Raw genomic sequence first — 20,629 nt, 5'->3', positions numbered from 1 at the left:
TCGTATACAATTCTCAAATATAGCCAGGGCAGCAAAGTTGCCTCTAAGATACAGAATGACCTCAGCACAGTAGGTTACTGAATTTAAGCTCAACACTCCAGAGATACACATCCACCACAGAATTTACATAATTAGTTGATTGAAGTCCTCACCACGCTGAAGACATCCACTGGAAAGGGGAACGGGGTTTGGTGTTGGTGAGTGAAAAGAGGAAGGCGGCAAAAAAAAAACATTATTCCCTGCAACAGGTCCTCTCTTTGCTCAACACAAACTGAACATAAGCAAGCAATAGGTTTGAAAATGACAAAATTTCATTAGGAACTTCACATGTAGATTTAATAAAACACTCCAATAGAAAATATATTTACCCTCAATTCTGCAATAATGCTTATTTTATTTATTAATAAAATGTTAGCCCAAATCATAATTCAGTCCGGAACAGTGATGGTAAGAGCAAGAGAGAGAGGTAACACGAAAGAGGAATAGCATGAGAGAACGAGGTAGAGAAAGGACTTGCATTTCTATAGTGTTGTTCACAAACTCAGGACGTCCCAAAAAGCTTTACAGCCAATGAGGTACTTAAGTTTAGTCACCGTTATAACGCAGCAAAACTCGGCAGCCAATCTGACACAGCAAAGTCTCACAAACCACAACGAGACATGATCAACTAATCTGTTTTTAAAAGCGATGTTGCTTGTTGGATAGACGTAGGCCAGAACACGAGATCCTCCCAGCTCTTCTCTGAATGGTGCTATGGGATCTTGAACAGACAGACAAGGCCTCAGTTTAATGTCTTAACCGAAAGACAAAACAACTTGCTCAGAAAGCGAGTGTGAGAGAAGGAGTGACAGAAAGAAACATTTGCCTCCAGCTAATACTACTCTAACGCCAGCAGCTAGAGAATTAGAGCACGTGCAAACAGCCAATAATAATGCTCCCCCAGATTTGACCTCTACTACTTCCTACAGGAGTACAACTGTGATCAAGAACTGTGTATGTGTGCATGTATGTAAACAGCACCTCACTCAGATACAAAGCTCATGCCTCATCCCTGTGCCAGGTAATTTAGTAGCTTAATTCTACACATTACAATGGCAAACACACAAGTCAGTTAATCTACTGCTAACTTATCCTTCCTAAAGCAAACTGCTCCTTTCATAGTAAAGTGAGTTCTACAGAGAACTTTAACTGTCCTGCTCTAATATACGTACCCTGAACTTGCTTGAAATGAGCAATGGTGCCAATCTATGCCCACAAAAATCCAATCTGGGCAAATAAATTCAAGATGTCCAGTTCAAATTCAGGAACCTCTTTGAACCTGGTATTGAAACATGTTAAGCAAAAATGGCAGCATACCATGCTGCTATTTAAGGAGTGACAAAATATTCTGAGGGACTAGCAAAGACCCACAAAATATGTGTGGTGAAATTACTGTCTTTATTGCAACAGTACTACTTTAAATCCTCAGTCCATGCCATTCCATCCTTCACATGTGATTCCTTTCATCATATACCCCTCGTATTCCTTTCATCCCTCACCACCTTCCTATGTCATCCTCATTCCCCCATTTCATCCCTCCCGTACTATCCCATCCCACACATCACAGGCCATCCTAGCCCCGCTCCCACGCCGTCTCCGTCTCCCTACCACACACCTCTTCCACCCTGTCTCCCGCATCCTCCACTCCTCTTCCACACTGCCTCGCCCCCCACCCCTCCACGCCGCCTCCCCCTCCTCACTCCGCTTCCACCTCCCCACTCTTCTCCCACGCCGCCTCCCCCACCAAGCTGCCTTCTCCCCTTCCGCACTCCCATGCCAGCTCTCTCCTCCTCCACCACGCCGCCTCCCACCACTCGTCTCCATCAACGCCTCCCCCGACTCCTCTCCCACGCCATCTCTCCCCGAACTCCCATAATGCCCTTACTCCCTTCCCCTTTTACCAATGTTGCTCCCCCATTCCTCCCAATTATGCTATTTTCAATGCCCACCCCATCTCCCCGTGCCCTTGTCCTTCCCCACCCCCTCCCCCCATGCTCCTCCCATCTCTCCACCCATGCCCCTCATGCCCTTCCCACATCTCCCCCTCCATGCCCTTCCCACATCTCCCCCTCCATGCCCTTCCCCCATCTCCACTCACCCCCATATGCCTTTCCGTGTCTCCTCACTTTCCTCTTCCTCCCCGCCACCTCAATATTGCCGCTGCCTCCCTTCCTCCTCCCATGCTGACCCCTCCCCCCTGATGTTTTGCCACCCACACTCATCAAGAGCCCAATACCGAGGCCGGGGAGCGGCAAGGGCCGGTGGCTAGTAAGCAGGGCCGCAGAGCGGCGAGGGCCGGGCTCCCCTTACATGTGCCATTTTATACTTTATATACCTCTGAGGTTCCCTCCTTCAGCTTTCCTCTTAGGATGTCATTCCAGTAACCAAGGCCAGGGAGCGGTAAGAGTTCAGGGCCAGTAACCGAGGCGCATGCGCCAGGCTCGCCCACCAATTCAACCCACTGACCAATCAGAAAATGTGGACAGACAGAATCTGTGTATTACTATATAAGATTATTGCAGTGTCCCTTTCTTGCACACTGAATAGATGACTGACCTCTTGCAATCTTTCCAAAGACACATGAAGCTCTGGCTGAGTTTCTTGACAGACTCTGTTTCTGCAGCGGACGCTGGTACCTGAGAGCTCTGGGACCCTGTATACTGCTCCACTGCTGGGGAAATTTGTGACTGCAGGTGCTGGGCTACTGTCTGCTGACTGGATACTGGAACAGGAGAACCCACTTTAGGAACCCCCTGCAAACAAGAAAAATAGTGTCATAGCCTACTTACTGGTGCATCCTGTGATTCCAAATGTAAAAAAAATCAAATTAAATAGTAACATTTCTATGTAAAAAGAAGTGCCATTAATAACAGTTCAGATAATTTTGATCAGAAATTTTGTCCAAGCTTCAGATTCTTAGCATAGTATATCTGCCAAACTCTGGATGGTCATGCATTAGTTCATCACAAGCAACAGAGGAAGACAGAAATCTGCTTAATTATTTAAAAACAGGATTAATTAATGTTGGGATGCTAACTTAATTGTCCTGGTGAACTGAGGATAGTCAGGCCAATCTAATGCCCGAGAGTGGAGCTATTCTCCAATTCCCTCTTATTTTCAAGTCCCTAGTACAGAAAGTCAGGATTCTCATTATTAATGCTCTACTATTTGATACTGTGCAGTAACTTTTGAAAGCCTGCCATCCAAACAATAGTAGACACCAGTGCTGTTACCTTATTGAAGGGAGGCAATTCACTCATACACTATTACATCTTATAATATCTAAAATAATATCCTCAAATAAGTTACAACATACAACAAATCATATACTTTCAAACTTTATGATAGTTAGCAAATTAAGGTTAAATAACCATTGCACAGGAGCAATGGTCGATAATATACCTACTGTACAAATCACATCAAGACAAAGTGACCTTTTCTTGCTCAGTTCACATGTTGCTTACGATGATCACAATTTCAGCTCTTGGCAAATCACTACAGATACTGCTCCTTTAAGCTAGTCAAGTAATAAATGATTTATAAACTGGGAAAAAATGCATTGAACTAATTTATCTTTCCTCCAGGAAATTTTACTCTAATTCATTCCAGTATCAGATCATTTCCTGACCCCCAATTTACAATATATTTACAGTGTAAAGGCATTCTTAGAAGTTTCAGAGAAAACTGATGAGCTATAGTAATGAATGTTTTCAAGTACTAAATTAATGTATTCATCCACTTATCTGATAGAGTAGTTAAAACTAATAAGTTGAACTTTCCCACATGGGCTATACAGCACCAATATTCAGTCAACCTGTCTTGCCACAGTGACTGATCAATGAAACAAAGATCCAATTAACTTGTCAACGGGCAAAAACTCTGGATATAATGTGGCACTCTTAGAATTATGTTTATTGACATAATCAAGTGACTTCCTATGTGACTGTGATAAAGGTAAACTATCCCTCCTCGTCCTTCCTAGCCTGGCTGCAGCTTCTTGATGTGGTTGACCGAACCATCCTCCAACACCTCTCCACTGTCGTCCAGCCTTTTGGGACTGCTCTTGTCTGCTTCCATTCTTATCTAATTTATTATTTATTTAGTGAATGCAAATCTCTGGAGCCAAGTGACAGCCTCATTTGCTGAGTTTAAGGTGATTAGTCCGCCACTTAGTCTGTAGAGGGGACCCTCCTCAGTAATTAGAATTAGAATTAGAACATTACAGCGCAGTACAGGCCCTTCGGCCCTCGATGTTGCGCCGACCATCTGACCTACACTATTCCATTTTCATCCATATGTCTATCCAATGACCACTTAAATGCCCTTAAAGTTGGCGAGTCTACTACTGTTGCAGGCAGGGCGTTCCACGCCCCTACTACTCTCTGCGTAAAGAAACTACCTCTGACATCTGTCCTATATCTTTCACCCCTCAACTTAAAGCTATGTCCCCTCGTGTTTGCCATCACCATCCGAGGAAAAAGACTCTCACTATCCACCCTATCTAACCCTCTGATTATCTTGTATGTCTCTATTAAGTCACCTCTCCTCCTCCTTCTCTCTAACGAAAACAACCCCAAGTCCCTCAGCCTTTCCTCGTAAGACCTTCCCTCCATACCAGGCAACATCCTAGTAAATCTCCTCTGCACCCTTTCCAAAGCTTCCACGTCCTTCCTATAATGCGGTGACCAGAACTGCACGCAATACTCAAGGTGCGGCCTCACCAGAGTTTTGTACAGCTGCAGCATGACCTCGTGGCTCCGAAACTCGATCCCCCTACTAATAAAAGCTAACACACCATATGCATTCTTAACAGCCCTATTAACCTGGGTAGCAACTTTCAGGGATTTATGTACCTGGACACCAAGATCTCTCTGCTCATCTACACTACCAAGAATCTTCCCATTAGCCCAGTACCCTGCATTGCTGTTACTCCTTCCAAAGTGAATCACCTCACACTTCTCCACATTAAACTCCATTTGCCATCTCTAAGCCCAGCTCTGCAGCCTATCTATGTCCCTCTGTACCCTACAACACCCTTCGACACTATCCACAACTCCACCGACCTTCGTGTCATCCGCAAATTTACTAACCCACCCTTCTACACCCTCATCCAGGTCATTTATAAAAATGACAAACAGCAGTGGCCCCAAAACAGAACCTTGCGGTACACCACTAGTAACTAAACTCCAGGATGAACATTTGCCATCAACCACCACCCTCTGTCTTCTTTCAGCTAGCCAATTTCTGATCCAAAGCTCTAAATCACCTTCAACCCCATACTTCCGTATTTTCTGCAATAGCCTACCGTGGGGAACCTTATCAAACGCCTTACTGAAATCCATATACACCACATCCACGGCTTTACCCTCATCCACCTGTTTGGTCACCTTCTCGAAAAACTCAATAAGGTTTGTGAGGCACGACCTACCTTTCACAAAACCGTGCTGACTATCGCAAATGAACTTATTCTTTTCAAGATGATTATAAATCCTATCTCTTATAACCTTTTCCAACATTTTACCAACAACCGAAGTAAGGCTCACAGGTCTATAATTACCAGGGCTGTCTCTACTCCCCTTCTTGAACAAGGGGACAACATTTGCTATCCTCCAGTCTTCCGGCACTACTCCTGTCGACAATGACGACATAAAGATCAACAACAACGGCTCTGCAATCTCCTCCCTGGCTTCCCAGAGAATCCTAGGATAAATCCCATCTGGCCCAGGGGACTTATCTATTTTCACTCTTTCCAAAATTGCTAACACCTCCTCCTTGTGAATCTCAATCCCATCTAGCCTAGTAGGCTGTATCTCAGTAATCTCCTCGACAACATTTTCTTTCTCTACTGTAAATACTGACGAAAAATATTCATTTAACGCTTCCCCTATCTCCTCTGATTCCGCACACAACTTCCCACTACTATCCTTGATTGGCCCTGTTCTAACTCTTATCATTCTTTTATTCCTGATATACTTATAGAAAGCCTTAGGGTTTTCTTTGATCCTATCCGCCAATGACTTCTCGTGTCCTCTCCTTGCTCTTCTTAGCCCTCCCTTTAGATCCTTCATGGCTAGCTTGTAACTCTCAAGCGCCCTAACTGAGCCTTAACGTCTCATCCTAACATAAGCCGCCCTCCTCCTCTTGACAAGCGCTTCAACTTCTTGAGTAAACCACGGTTCCCTCGCTCGACAACTTCCTCCCTGCCTGACAGGTACATACTTATCAAGGACACGCATTAGCTGCTCCTTGAATAAGCTCCACATTTCGTTTGTGCCCATCCCCTGCAGTTTCCTTCCCCATCCTACACATCCTAAATCTTGCCTAATCGAGTCATAATTTCCTTTCCCCCAGCTATAATTCTTGCCTTGCTGTATATACCTGTCCCTGCCCATCGCTAAGGTAACCCTAACCGAATTGTGATCACTATCGCCAAAGTGCTCACCTACATCTAAATCGAACACCTGGCCGGGTTCATTACCCAGTACCAAATCCAATGTGGCATCGCCCCTGGTTGGCCTGTCCACATACTGTGTCAGAAAACCCTCCTGCACACACACTGGACAAAAACAGACCCATCTAAAGTACTCGAACTATAGTATTTCCAGTCAATATTTGGAAAGTTAAAGTCCCCCATAACCACTACCCTGTTACTCTCGCTCCTGTCGAGAATCATCTTCGCTATCCTTTCCTCTACATCTCTGGAACTATTCGGAGGTCTATAGAAAACTCCCAACAGGGTGACCTCTCCTCTCCTGTTTCTAACCTCGGCCCATACTACCTCAGTAGACGAGTCCTCAAACGTCCTTTCTGCCGCTGTAATACTTTCCTTGATTAACAATGCCACACCTCCCCCTCTTTTACCCTCTTCTCTGTTCTTACTGAAACATCTAAATCCCGGAACCTGCAACATCCATTCCTGCCCCTGCTCTACCCATGTCTCTGAAATGGCCACAACATCAGGATCCCAGGTACCAACCCATGCTGCAAGCTCACCCACCTTATTCCGGATGCTCCTGGCATTGAAGTAGACACACTTTAAACCAAGTTCTTGCTTGCCAGTGCCCTCTTGCGTCCCTGTAACCTTATCCCCTACCTCACTACTCTCAACAGCCTGTACACTGGAACTACAATTTAGGTTCCCATAATAATGAGCAGCATTGTTTGTGTCCCGCCACAAATGCATAAGGGGTTTCTAATCATAGCCAGAGCATCACTTGCAATGGCTTCCCTTCCCGCTCCTGCAACGTTACCTGTGGTGTTTCCTCAAGGACCTATCCTTAGCCTCCTCCTATTTCTCATTTACATCCTTCCCCTCAGTGATATCATCCAAGAGCACAGCGTTAGTTTTCACATGTTTGTGAATGTCACCCAGCTCCACCGCACCACTACCTCTCGACTCCTCCACTCTTGATAAATTATCAGACTGGTTATCAATATCCAGCAAAGGATGAGCAGAAATTTCCTCCAAATAAATATTAGGAAGATGGAAGCGATTGTTTTTGGTCCCTGCTCCAAACTCCATTCCCTAGCTACTGACTCCATGTCTTTCCCTGGCAACTGAGAGAATAAACCTGACAGTGGTGTCATATTTGACTCCGTGATGAGCTTCCGACCACATATTTGCGCCATCACTGAGACTGCCTATTTCCACCTCCATAACATTACCCTACTCTGCCACTGCCTCAGCTCATCTGCACCTGAAACCCTTATTCATACCTTTGCTATCTCTAGGTTGGACGATTCCAATGCACTCGTGTCTGGTCTCCCACATTCTACCCACTGTAAACTTCAAGTCATCCAAAACTCCACTGCCTGGCTCCTTACAAGGCCTTGCCTCTCCCTATCCATCTAATCTCCTCCAGTCCCACAACCCTCCGAGATATTTGTGCTCATCTAATTCAGGCCTCGAGAATCCCTGATTTTAATCACTCCATCACTGCTGGCTGTGCCTTCAGTTGCACAAGCCCTAAGTTCTGGAATTCCCTCCCTACACCTCTCTATTTCACTTTCCTTTTTTAAGACACTCCTTAAAACCTAACTTTTTGACCGAGCTTTTGGTCAATATTGCCGTTTGTGGCTCGGTGTCATATTTTGTTTTATAAAGCTTCTTGTGACATTTTATTACATTAAAGACACTACATAAATATAAGTTGTTCAGATCTCACAGTCAGATATATACTATCCCATATCGAAATTTAGTAATCCACAGCATGCTTGACTTTCTGTAAAATACACAAAGCCTCTAACCAATCCTAATGCACAGCGCATTGAATCAAGGCTCGAAGGTACTCAACAGCCCTGAGAGACAGAGAGAGAAAGTAAGCAAAGGGGGGCCTGTCACCCTGGAATACAATACCTGCTTTAAAGGAAAACTCCAGGTGCTGAACGCAGCCTGCCAACATTGTACAGGGTTACACGCACGAGTTATGGGAAATTGGGTGAGGTTAAATGGGGTAGGAATGGGAAAACGCAATCTGGTAATAAGCAATGATCTGAAATTGAAGGTTTATAATGTAGCAAAGGAGCAGTTAATGAGATAATTAAAATTAAATACAGTGAAAATTGTAAATTAGGGACACCACAGGGACTGGAATCAGCAGTCATTTTTTTGCAGGTGTCCTTATTTTCAAAGTGGTCTTTGTCTGTACAGCCAGCTCTTGCAGGGAAACTCAAATGCCGATACCAACAGGAACAGCTGCTGCAGGGAGGGGGATTCAAACCCGGATACAGGCAAGGACAGTGGGATGGCAGGGAGAGGTGGTGTGGTGATTCAAACTTAGATGCTGACAGAGACAAAAATTAAGCCATTAACCTTGTGGGAACTACAGCTGTCCCAAAATGAAAATGCAAAATCATTTGAGGGTTTATTTACAGAATACCAAATATCCATTTCTAAAATTATACTAATTTCATATTTAGGTGCTTATATCACAAACAAAAAGAGTGATTTTTCTGCAATCATGGTGATATTGTGAAACCTGTGAAATATACTCTACACTCCAGGGTTGAAGTTACTGATCATTATAGCTGCAAGAAACTTTTGGAATCACAGTAGACAAGGCTGTGGCCAATTTAAGGCCCCTGAACCCGCTGATATTATCAGGAGGCACCTTCGGTTCCTGCCTGCCAGCAAGGGCATTTCTTCTTGACTTGATAGGCAGTTCTACAGTTAGGCACACTGATTGAAGCTATGTTGAACAGCAGGGTCTATATCCTCAGTCACGGGCCATTTTTGCTCAAAATTATTTTATGTCCAAATAGATTTCATGACAATCTTAAACCATTTCCTTTGAACTCTCTCAAATATTACACAGCTGCAGTGTGCCTTAGTTATTAGAATATTTAACAAATTCAATTTAAAGCAAACTAAATTTGCAATTTCTATACAGAAATGCAGTTGTCGATTACAGTAAAACAACTGGCACCACCTTGGAATTGAAGTTAAATTTTAAAAAGTATCCAATCCAGGGTTAGTGCACATTAACTACACATATTACAACATCTAACCATAGTTGAGAAAGTCAAAATACAACACCAGATGTCCTTGGCCAGAAAAGGTTCTTAAGGTCTCTGTGACTAGTCACAAAGTTCATTAAATATAGCATTATGCTCTCTTTTATACCCACAATCACGTCTTTTGTCAAAAAAAATCCAGGCCCCTCCTGAATTTGCTGAAACTATTCAAGCTCTATGATCTCTATGGGAAATCTGGTCACACGTTTATTAGGATTAACTATTAGTCAACCTCCCTCCTTTGACGGTTCAGATTGACATGCTTTGAGTAAGCATGAAACACTTAGTGGCGTTATACAGAACAGACTTTATTCATATACAACACAGATGACTGGCCTAACTGTATAGAGAGAGGAGCTTTTCGGTTTCTGTATCTATCTCTCGTGTCCTCCAAATAACTACTGTTCCTTTATACACTTTATTTTGCCTACAAAGGTTAAAGATAAGATCTCATGTTGTTATCTTTTCCCGAATCTTTTGAAAACACTATTTACATAAACAGTTGTAATTTTTTTTTATATTCCTTCACCGGATGTGGGTGTCACTGGCTAGGCCAGCATTTATTGCTCATCCCTAATTGCCCTTGAGAAAATGGTGGTGAGCTGCCATCTGCAGTCCATGTGGTGTAGATGCTCTCAAAGTTCTGTTAGAAAGGGAGTTCCAGAATTTTGACCCAGTGACATTGAAGGAACGACGATACAGTTCCAAGTCAGGAAGGTGTGTGGCTTGGAGGGGAACTTGCAGCCGAGTGGTTTTCCCATGCATTTGCTGCCCTTGTCCTTCTAGATGGTAGAGGTTGACGGTTTGGAAGGTGCTGTCAAAGGAGCAATGGTGAGTTGCTGCAATGCATCTTGTATATGGTATACACTGCTGCCACTGTGTGTCGGTGGTGGAGGAAGTGAATGTTGAAGATGGTGGATGGGGTGCCGATCAAGCAGGCTGCTTTGTCCTTCATGGTGTCAAGCTTCTTGAGTGTTGTTGGAGCTGCACTCATCCAGGCAAGTGCAGAGTATTCCATCACAGTTTTGACTTGTGCCTTGTAGATGGTGGACAGGTTTTGGGGAATGAGGAGGCGAGTTACTTGCCGCAGAATTCCCACCCTCTGACCTGCTCCTGCAGCCACAGTACTTATACAGCTGGTCCAGTTCAGTTTCTGGTCAATGGTAACCCCCAGGATATTGACAGTGGAGGATTCAGCGATGGTAATGCAATTGAATGTCAAGGGGAGATGGTTAGATTCTCTCTTGTTGGAGATCGTCATTGCTTGGCTCTTGTGTGGCACGAATGTAACTTGGCACTTGTCAGCCCAAGCCTGAACATTGTCCAGATCTTGCTGCATATGGACATGGACTGCTTCAGTATTAAGGAGTTGCAAATGCTGAACATTGTGCAATCATCAGCGATTCCCACTTCTGACCTTATGATGGAGGGAAGGTCATGATGAAGCAGCTGAAGATGGTTGGGCCTAGGACACTACCCCGAGGAACTCCTGCAACAATGTTCTAGGGCTGAGATGATTGACCTCCAACAACCAAAACCTTCGTGCTAGGTATGACTCCAACCAGTAGAGAGTTTTCCCCTGATTTCCATTGATTCCAGTTTTGCTAGGGCTCCTTGATTTCATACTCGGTCAAATGCTGGCTTGATGTCAAGGGCTGTCACTCTCAAAAGATACTTCAGATATTTATCTGAAACAAGACTTTCTAGGGGAGAAATTCATTTGCGTAATGCTGCTTCTAGTGGGGGGGGCATCCCGAGGACTACCATTGAAGAATGCTGCTACCTGCCCCTGGTGAATTGAGACAAGTCTGCATTGTGTCTCTAGAAGTGGAACTATGTGACTGAATTACTCCATCCCACTCCCCAACCTAATTGTTCTCGAACCCTTTGAGGATTAGTTTTTTTATTAAAGGCTTATCTTTCTATACTATAGTAAATGGTGCTCTCTGCATAAGGTTGTTACACTAGCTTGAAAGTTATACTTTAATCACTCATGATTCATGTCATTCCAGTTATTTATTTCATTGCTTAAGCATTTCTTGTAGATATTATTCAGACACCTGGAGCAGGAAACGAGGCTCCCTTCTGAGATACTCCAGAGCGATACTGTCCATCTTGGAAATCCTATTGCTCCAAGAAGTTTGATTATTCTCAACTCCCCTCAGTGTCCAGCACCAATCATCACTCTCTGTAATTAAGTCTACTTCCTGTGCATCTTCCCCTTATGACCTTCAGTCCTTGCTTCCTGGTTACAAAATTTGTGATTATATTACACAACCTCACAGAACACATTAAACAGCACAAAAGGCCATTCAACCCATCAAGTCTGTGCCAGTGTTTTTCTCCACTCTGCTGCCTAATCCACATACCCTTTAAGAAAGGAAGAACTTGCATTTAATTAGTGGCTTTAAAGTCCTGAGGATGTCCTAAAACACTTCATAGACAGTGAAGTACTTTTGAAACACAGTCACTGTTGTGGGCAAATGGGGAAGTCAATTAAAACACAGCAGCGAGAAATATTCCACTCTTCCAAGAAACTATTGTTACGACTGAGGTGGGAGTAATGCACTGTCAATTCAGTCCCATTAATCCACAGGTCACAGCATATTATTAAAGTTTCCCACTTACCGGAAATTAGCCAAATTAAACACTTTATTAACCCCCAGAATAAAACACACCAAATCAGGTATCTTTAAACAACAAATTAACTATTAATAAACTAAATCTAAATAACACTGAGATAAATTAATGTCAGAAAAGACTTTATAACTTCTTATTCCTCCTAACCCTCACGCACACACGCATACGTTCAAAGACTCACAGTTAATCGGTTCTAAAATGATGTTTTTAAATTAGAGCTGTTTCTTAGGAATAATAAAACAACTGGTTTGTCAGTCCTGGTTGGTTAATTTCCCAGATCAGTGAGGTGTCCCAGAGTTGAATAGTCAGATGCAACTCAAAGTCTCCAGGCGAACTGATGAACAGTCTACAATGGATTCAAGGCACTTCGGCTGCAGTAGGCATCAAACAGATCTTTCAACAAGGAGTATAACAACAGGTCTACTTAGATTTTGAATTAGCAGTCTATCAGTAGAAACTTTACTGAGCTTCCAGAACTCCCAGAAACACAAAAGACAACGGAAAGTCACTCCTGAGGTAGAGAATTCTTATTGATGGGAGTAAAAAGGAATTTGCTACCTCTAATAATACAAAGATTCCTTTCCAGGGGTTGTTTCCTTGTTGGGTGAAACACAGCCTGTAGACCAATATAGATTTTCTGCTGAGAAAGAAACAAATCCTTCCTCCAAGGGCAGTGCGCTTTGCTGGTCTGCCAGATCAAACTGATTCTAGCCAGTCTTTACAGACAGTCAAGCTGATACAATATGGCATGTAACCTCTCTCTCTTGCTGTTGCTTAGGAGCAGGCGTGTAGCTCGCAATGTTCCCAGAGAATATTAAAACTTCTTTCAGTCTTAAAGGCACACAGACCCCTTTTAGTTCTTAAATAGAGGGAAAAAAACACTTCCATGACACTATCGACCACCCTTTTAAAAAGAATTTATGGATTCTGCTTCAGCAACAGACTGTGGCTAATCATTTTGCATTCTGAACATCCTGCTTAAAGAATTATTACCTTCCCTTCTTTTTGTAATTATCTTTAATGTGTTAGTCTTCCCAACCAGTGGAAACAAGTTATCACTATTTATCTCAAATACTCATTTAAAGGCTTGAAGACTGGCTTTAGGTTTGCCCTTAACCTTTTCAGCTCTAGTGAAAAATGATTTAACTTCTCATGCTTCTGTTCATAATATCAGAACTATTTATATCTTCTAAAACATTTAAGTGAAACCAAAGAGCATGCTATTTTATGCTCTCCTTTAAAAGAATCTTTAAAAAAATCCAATCGCATTATGGGAGATGATCATAATTGAAGACGACATTTGGATTCCCTCTTATTTTAGTCCATATTTCTCTGGGCCTTTCATTATTCCTCTCCTCCAGATGTTTCAGACTGGCCTGTAGCTCCCAGAGTTATCATGATTTTTTTTACAAACTGGTGTTACATTAATTCCTAAAAATGCTAACAGGATGTGAACAATTTAATTAGCTATTTCCTTAAAACCCTATGCTATTACTGTAAATATTGTGTATTATATTAGCCCACTGGCATATTCGAATTTTATCAAGTATTCAAAATAGGTCTACAAAAATCCTTTAAACCACTTCTGGAACATTTTGAACTTAGCAGTCAACATTAAAGACATACTTACTGCTATTGTTGCTGTATTAATGGTGGCTCCAGCAGGGACTGCCACCATCATGGTGTTGCTCCCAGCTTTTGTTGGGTCACTAACAGTCATAATTCGCACCCCTACTTTATTTGGGATACCTGCCATGGAAATGCCACTTGTGTCTTCACCAGGCCTCTTGATGGCTTGTCGACATGGCTGACCTTCAAAGGTAGAAAGCTTTGAAGCAGAGAGTGGACTGCTGCTCTGACAGGTGGCCACTTGAGAAGATTCTATAGGGTTGGACTGTACAACCACGTTGCCGTTATGGTGAGGCTGAGGCAAGGTTACATTAAAAGTGACTGCTGCAGTTCCACTCGTTAATACAGAGTTCCTGTGTGCTTGCTGAACTGTAGGATTTGGTACTATTACTGTAGTGTGTGCATGCGATTTCACATTGGAAACTGAAGAAGGTCCATTGCACATTTTTCCCGGTTGACTGCTCTCACCATCCAGACGACACTTTGCATCTTGGTGCTCCTGATTAAGAATCTCCCCATTCCCCAAATGGTTAGACGTAACTGACTTCTCATTTGGAACATCCTTCCCAATGTGCGAACGATCGCCTTTAGCAAAATCAGAGTCCCCATTGATCAAAGGCCTTTTTAAAGCATTTTTCATTTCAGCTGCACCAGAGTTCTCTAAAATTGGATCCCCATTTGTCAAGTTTGCCCCACTGCTAGCTTTCGATTCCTGGAAAGCTGATGTGCTCTCCACAAAATCACAATGATTCATCCCTGAGCTGGGGTTCTCCTTCTTACTTTCCCCATTAAGTAGCATCCCAGTCTGATCAACCCTTCCATTTAGGTGTCCATTGCTTGCATTGTAAGCGTTACCCATGAAAGAATTTTCTATCAGTCCAACAGTTTGTTCTTGAGATTGTGAACCAAGCATTTTTGTAGTATCCTCGGCTTTCTGACAAATGTTTTTCTCTCCCTCAAACTCATCAACTTTTGTGTTGCTTTGGTTGAATGGAACATATGACGGCTGGATAACATGGGTACTGGTGACTGGCTTTGCACAGTGTTCTCCAGAAAGACTGTTCGCAGGATTTGTATTTTCTTGAGTCACGTGTGTGTTGGTTAAATTGGTATTCGGTACGACAGTGACAGTAACTTGTTGGTTGAGAGGTGGTCCCTGGAGAATGGTGCTAGGGCTGGTGGTAGAAATGAATTGGCCGGGAATAATTTGCACAGTTTGTAGGCCTCCGTGTGGCTGTAAGATTTGCAAGTTTGACTGACTTACAACCAACTGCTGAGACTGGGGCTGAACTCCAACACTAGCTATGGGGTTGGCCATCATTTGATAAACCACCTGTGGACTTTGAGCCCTGGTAACTGAAGATGACACTTGTGGGACAGGAAGCAGGAGCTTTCCTGCTTGGGAATGAGGTGGTGGTTTAGGAAGCAGTAACTGTTTAATTACACTCGTTTCACCAGTACTAGATTGAGTACCTCCCATGGAGGGTTGCTGAACATGGACTTGAATTGGAGGCTGCTGGACAGACAGCACTTGCCCACAGGTACTGGGGTTCACCAGGGAGGGTGGTGGCAACTGGGCAGAAGAAATTCCACCCTGATTTGTTAGAACAATCTGATGAAAACTGGCAGGGTAAACTTGACCTTGATGACCAACTATCACTTGGACACTTTGTTGGGCTTGTTGCTGTTGAAGCTGGGTAGAATTGCTGACAATAGTTAATGGTGTTGGACTAATATTTTGAAATGTCTGTGAAGCAGCAGAGTTGTGGCTGCCTGCTATGGTAAAAGTCTGACTGCTCGGCAGCTGGACAGCAGCAGCAGACACAACAGCAGTGGGAGCTGCTGTGTACTGAAGATGCACCTGCAAAGGTTGGGCAGTGGAAGGTTGGATAAGCTGTCCTTGAGAGACTATGGCAGCACTTGTAATGGGGTGCATTCGCGAAGCAAATTGAGAATTAGGCAGTGTTTGATGGAGAACTGGAACTGTTGTAGTTGGACAGACAGGCTGCTGTCCAGTGAGGGATTGGTGAGTAACTGCAACATGAGGATGATGAACAGAGGTGGTCACGGTGGGCAGCTGCACTGCTCCAGTGACTTTGGTCGCCGCCATTTGCATTACAGTATTCCCAGGACCTACTGTAGTTACTGCAGAATGAAAATTTGGATGGATAGCAGATGCCTGGATAGTACTAGGCTGTATCCCTCCAATGGGTGTGGGCACCTTGCTTGCAATAGTACAGTACTGATGTTGCTGCATGGGAGTACTTATTCCAGGAGGCAGCTGGGTAACACTCTGAGTCTGGGTTGTGTAGAGGATTTGTGTGACTGGCTGACTTGTAGAAAAAGTAGATGCAAGGGTTCTGTGCATTTGAACAGCTGGACTCTGGACAAGAGGAGCCGTTATACCTAAAAGCAACAGAAAGATAATCAGTTAAGTGCAACATATATACACACATAATAAAACCTTATTGCTGTAGTATGCTGTTAAAACTGGAGAAAGACTATTTTTACTAATCCAAATGTAATCACAAGAAAATGTTTTCTTATGAATGGCTCTTAAAATTATTCATCCTTTTCAGTCATTTTACTTCTACTGCCATACCGTTACAATGAGACCAGCTGTTATCTTTCAGATAATATAGGCCCATTCTACTCTATCTTTCCTCACAGGACAGCTCTCACACCTCAGGAATCTTTTTTTAAATCATTCGTTCATTGCAAAGACAGCATTTATTGCCCATCACTAATTGACCTTGAGAAGGTGGTGGTGAGCTGCCTTCTTGAACTACTGCAGTCCATTATGAACGCTGGACTTTGTAACGTGATTATGTTTTGAAAACTGTGATTTTTTAAAAAAGTTTAAGATGGAATCTGGAAGGTCAAGTGACCTCACGTCCACTCTGCTAAAGGACAAGACAGATCAAAGACTAGTTTTAAAAAAAAAGACTGCAGGGGTAACACCTGAAGAACAATGGGTTTTGCCCTCCCAGATCTTCGGGTCAAAAACAAGGGGGTCAGTGATTCTGAAGATGCAAACATACCAAGCAGTTAACAACATCTGGGAACAAATGGAAGGCCCTGGTGGCTCTATGAAAACAGATTTCTGGACTTTGCATATTAAAACAGGACAATAAGCTATTGACTTTTGAGTTCAGATAAATTTAACAGATTTTCAGAAGGCAGACAGGCTGTAACAGAGGAAACCAGCGATTGTGGCATCAAGGTAGGCTGTAAAAAAGGAACCCAGTGGATGCAGCCGGAGAGCAAGCTGTAAGGAGGACAACCAGCGGTTGCAGCTTGACAGAGAGAGAGGGGACACCTGCTCTCGGAAGCCTGATACAGCAAAAGGCTGCGAAGACTTGAACGTGTTTTGCAAGTTGAAGCTTGTAGAAGTAGAAGACCAGCAGGATCACCAGGAATCGTCTTATTCATGGATGTCCAGGTTCCAAGTGCTTGGAGAAGTGACCGAAGAGGACATTGATTTTTTAAAAGGTCTGGGAGATCCAACCCATCAAAACTGTGAGGAGTTTGGGACTTTTAACAGCAAAGATTTCACCATCAAAGTGGACTGTGTAACATATAAGTGTGGTGTGAGGTTTTCAAGTATTTTTTTTTATAAGTAAAGAAAATACCTTTCTTTGTAATTTGGGGTATCAGTTGCTTATTTATTTAGAGATACAGCACTGAAACAGGCCCTTCGGCCCACCGAGTCTGTGCCGCCCATCAACCACCCATTTATACTAATCCTACACTAATCCCATATTCCTACCACATACCCACCTGTCCCTATATTCTCTTATCACCTACCTACAAAGCACTATTTAGTTAATGGGAATTATTTTTAGTTTAGTTGTTATAATAAAAGACTTAAAACGTGAAATGCGTCATGTAATTCTTTAAATTGGTTGGGGGGGGGGGGGGTGGTGGTGAGGGATGGTTCATACCTCGTTTTTTTAACATTAACGGTCTCACGGAGGTCATAACAAATTGGGGGCTCGGGTCCGGGATACAAGTTCAGAGGTTGAAAAATGGGTACATTGGAATTTGCCAGAATTTAAACAAACAAAATTTCACATTTATGTTTGCGTTACTCATAGGGAAAAGTCAGCATGTCTACTTTTAATGCTTGAGCCTTTCTGGAGAAAGAAGATTTGACTCTCAATGATTTAACACAGTTAACAGTGGATGTGTTAATGGCTGTGGCAGAGCAAGTGGGGGTTAGTTTGAAATCAAAAGCTAAAAAGGCAGAAATTGTCGAAGTGTTGGCTCAGCATTGTAACCTCGAGGAAGAAAAGGGTGATCCTGGTAGCTACAATTCAGTTACAAATGAGGCAACTGGAATTCGAAAAAGGAGAGAGAAGAAGAAAGGGAAGCGAGAGAAGAAAGGGAAGCGAGAGAAGAAGAAAGGGAAGCGAGAGAAGAAGAAAGGGAAGCGAGAGAAGAAGAAAGGGAGAGACAATTACAACTTGAACTGAGAAAGCTTGAATTCGAGGAGAAACAAAGAGAGTGTTACAAAAAGAAAGAGAAGCCAGGACATTTACACTGGTCGGAGATAAACTTAGATTACGCAAACAGGGAGTGGCAGGAAGGTTTGAAAATTAATCTGATTTAACTCCTGGTTTTTATTTGGCAAGGAATATTCGCTTAGTGCCGAAATTCAGTGAGGAAAGGGTTGAAATGTACTTTGTGTCATTTGAAAAAATTGCTACCAGGTTGCAATGGCCAAAGAAAAGTCAGACAATTTTATTGCAAAGTATGTTAGTGGGAAAAGCATTAGAGGTATATTAAACACTTTTGCAGGGACAGTCAAGTGATTTTGAAGTGGCTAAAACTGCAGTTCTCAATGCTCGAGTTGGTACCAGAGGCTTATGGGCAAAAATTCAGGAATTTAAGAAAGAAATAGGGCCAGACATTTATGGAATTTGCTAGAGAAGGAAATGATTTTTAATCGTTGGTATCAGTCCATGAAGATTGAATAAGACATTGAAAATCTTAGGAAAGTAATCCTAATGGAGAAATTTAAAGATTGTATCCCTGCAGGAACAAGGTCCCACCTGGAAGAACAAAGTAGGTCAAATAAAGAATGCTACACAATGGCAGATGATTACGAATTGACCTACACAAACAGTAGTCACAGAGCCCAGTTTGGAAACTTCCAAAAGGAGCTGGAAGGAAAGGAGAGCGGAGAAGAAATTCCATTTTAGTGAAAGGATATTGGCGTCTCCAATAGTTTTGGAAAAGGCAGCGGAGGTTGCTGAAACAGAAATTTTGCAGGAGGAATTTCCTGGAATATTCCCAGATTGTGTAGTGACAAGATCCCAGGCTCATAAGATTAAACAAGGTGAGAAGGGTATTAAGCTGTTGTGGAGAATAATTTGGGTGTTTGGTTGGCTGAAACTTTTTTCCCCAAGAATTTGGATGGGGATGTTGGTGAAAAAGGCTCCAAGGCTAGCAATAGTGAATTGTTTAGCAGATTGCCTTTGACTGAGACCCAACAGACAGATCGTGACTTAAGTAGTTTGTCTCATATAGCATGTTCTGAGGTTGAAGCTGAAAAGATCCCTGAACGCTATTATATTAAGAGTGACATTCTATTGAGTATGTGGAGACCTTCCCAGAGGCCCACTCATGAAGATTGGGCTATAGTTCATTAGGTTGTTGTTCCCCTGGGGTACCGCAGTGAAATTCTGAGAATTGCCCATGAGATCCCAGTGGCAGGTCATGTGGGTATTCAAAAGACTCAGGCCAAGATAAGACAGAATTTCTATTGGCCAGGCTGCATAAGGATGTGGTTGAATTTTGCAGAACTTGCCAAACAGGTCAGGTAGTTGGGAAGCCACAGCCTTTGATTAAGCCAGCCCCATTGATAGCAATATCTGCTTTTGACAAACTGTTTAGTAGGGTTCTTGTGGATTGTGTCTGACTTACTCACAACTAAGTGAGGACACAAGTTTCACCTAACCAGCATGGATTTGTCCAATAGGTTTCCAAAAGTAATACCTTTGATAAAGGTCACAGCAAATGCTGTGATTGAGGGGTGAATACAGTTTTTCACTAGATATGGATTGCCAAAAGAAATTCAGTCAGACCAGGCATCAAATTTCAAATCAAGGGTATTTCAAGAGATCATGAGCAATTTGAGATTAAAACAGCTCAGATCGTCCACTTATCACCCTAATCACAAGGTGCTTTGGAAAGGTATCACTAAACCCTAAGAAGTATGATAAAGACTTATTGTTTTGAGTATCCTTATGATTGGGATAAGAGGATATCATTTTTATTATATGACACTAGGGACACACCAAGTGAGTCCACTGGTTTCAGTCCATTTGAATTAGTCTATGGGCATGAGGTTAGGGGTCCCCTTAAACTCAGAGATTTTTAACACAGCAAGCGGAAACTACCCTCTTAGATTATGTATCATAATTTCGAGAGACTCTCTCAAAAGCTTGTAAGATGGCCAGAAAACATCCTAAAATTTCTCAGCAAGTGATGCAGATAGACCAGCTAAATTTGCAACCTGAAACAATGTGTTAGTTCTGTTGCGTTTGCCTGGGCAGCCATTGAAAGCTAAGTTCAGTGGACCTTACTTCATTAAAAGGAAACTTAGTGAGGTGAACTATTTGGTTAGCACCCCAGATAGACAGAAAAGTCAAAGGATGCATCATGTGAATATGTTGAAAAGATACTATGACTGTGAACCTTGTCAGCCAGTAAATGTATGCCAAATGACAGAAGAGGAGGTTAAAGATAGTGTTACTTTGCGGAACTGGAGGAAGGGACAGAGACTGAGAACTCTCAGATTGAA

At 42.8% G+C, this 20,629-nt stretch overlaps 1 protein-coding gene across 1 annotated transcript in view; it reads right to left on the bottom strand.

Moving 5' to 3' along the window:
• LOC137383793 (AT-rich interactive domain-containing protein 2-like) overlaps positions 1 to 20,629 on the bottom strand; it is a 312,689-nt gene that overhangs the window by 13,760 nt on the left and 278,300 nt on the right. Inside the window, exons 15-16 of the mRNA XM_068057005.1 lie at positions 13,823 to 16,227; positions 2,596 to 2,792 (exon numbers count right to left, since the gene is read on the bottom strand). Of these exons, the coding sequence (XP_067913106.1) occupies positions 2,596 to 2,792; positions 13,823 to 16,227 (2,602 nt within the window). The remainder of the gene's footprint in view (positions 1 to 2,595; positions 2,793 to 13,822; positions 16,228 to 20,629) is intronic.

This window comes from Heterodontus francisci, chromosome 25 (genome assembly GCF_036365525.1).
Source record: "Heterodontus francisci isolate sHetFra1 chromosome 25, sHetFra1.hap1, whole genome shotgun sequence".
NCBI classification, from domain to species: Eukaryota; Metazoa; Chordata; class Chondrichthyes; order Heterodontiformes; family Heterodontidae; genus Heterodontus; species Heterodontus francisci.
Note: the sequence above shows the minus strand (reverse complement) of the source record. Positions and strands in the feature narration are given on the sequence as shown.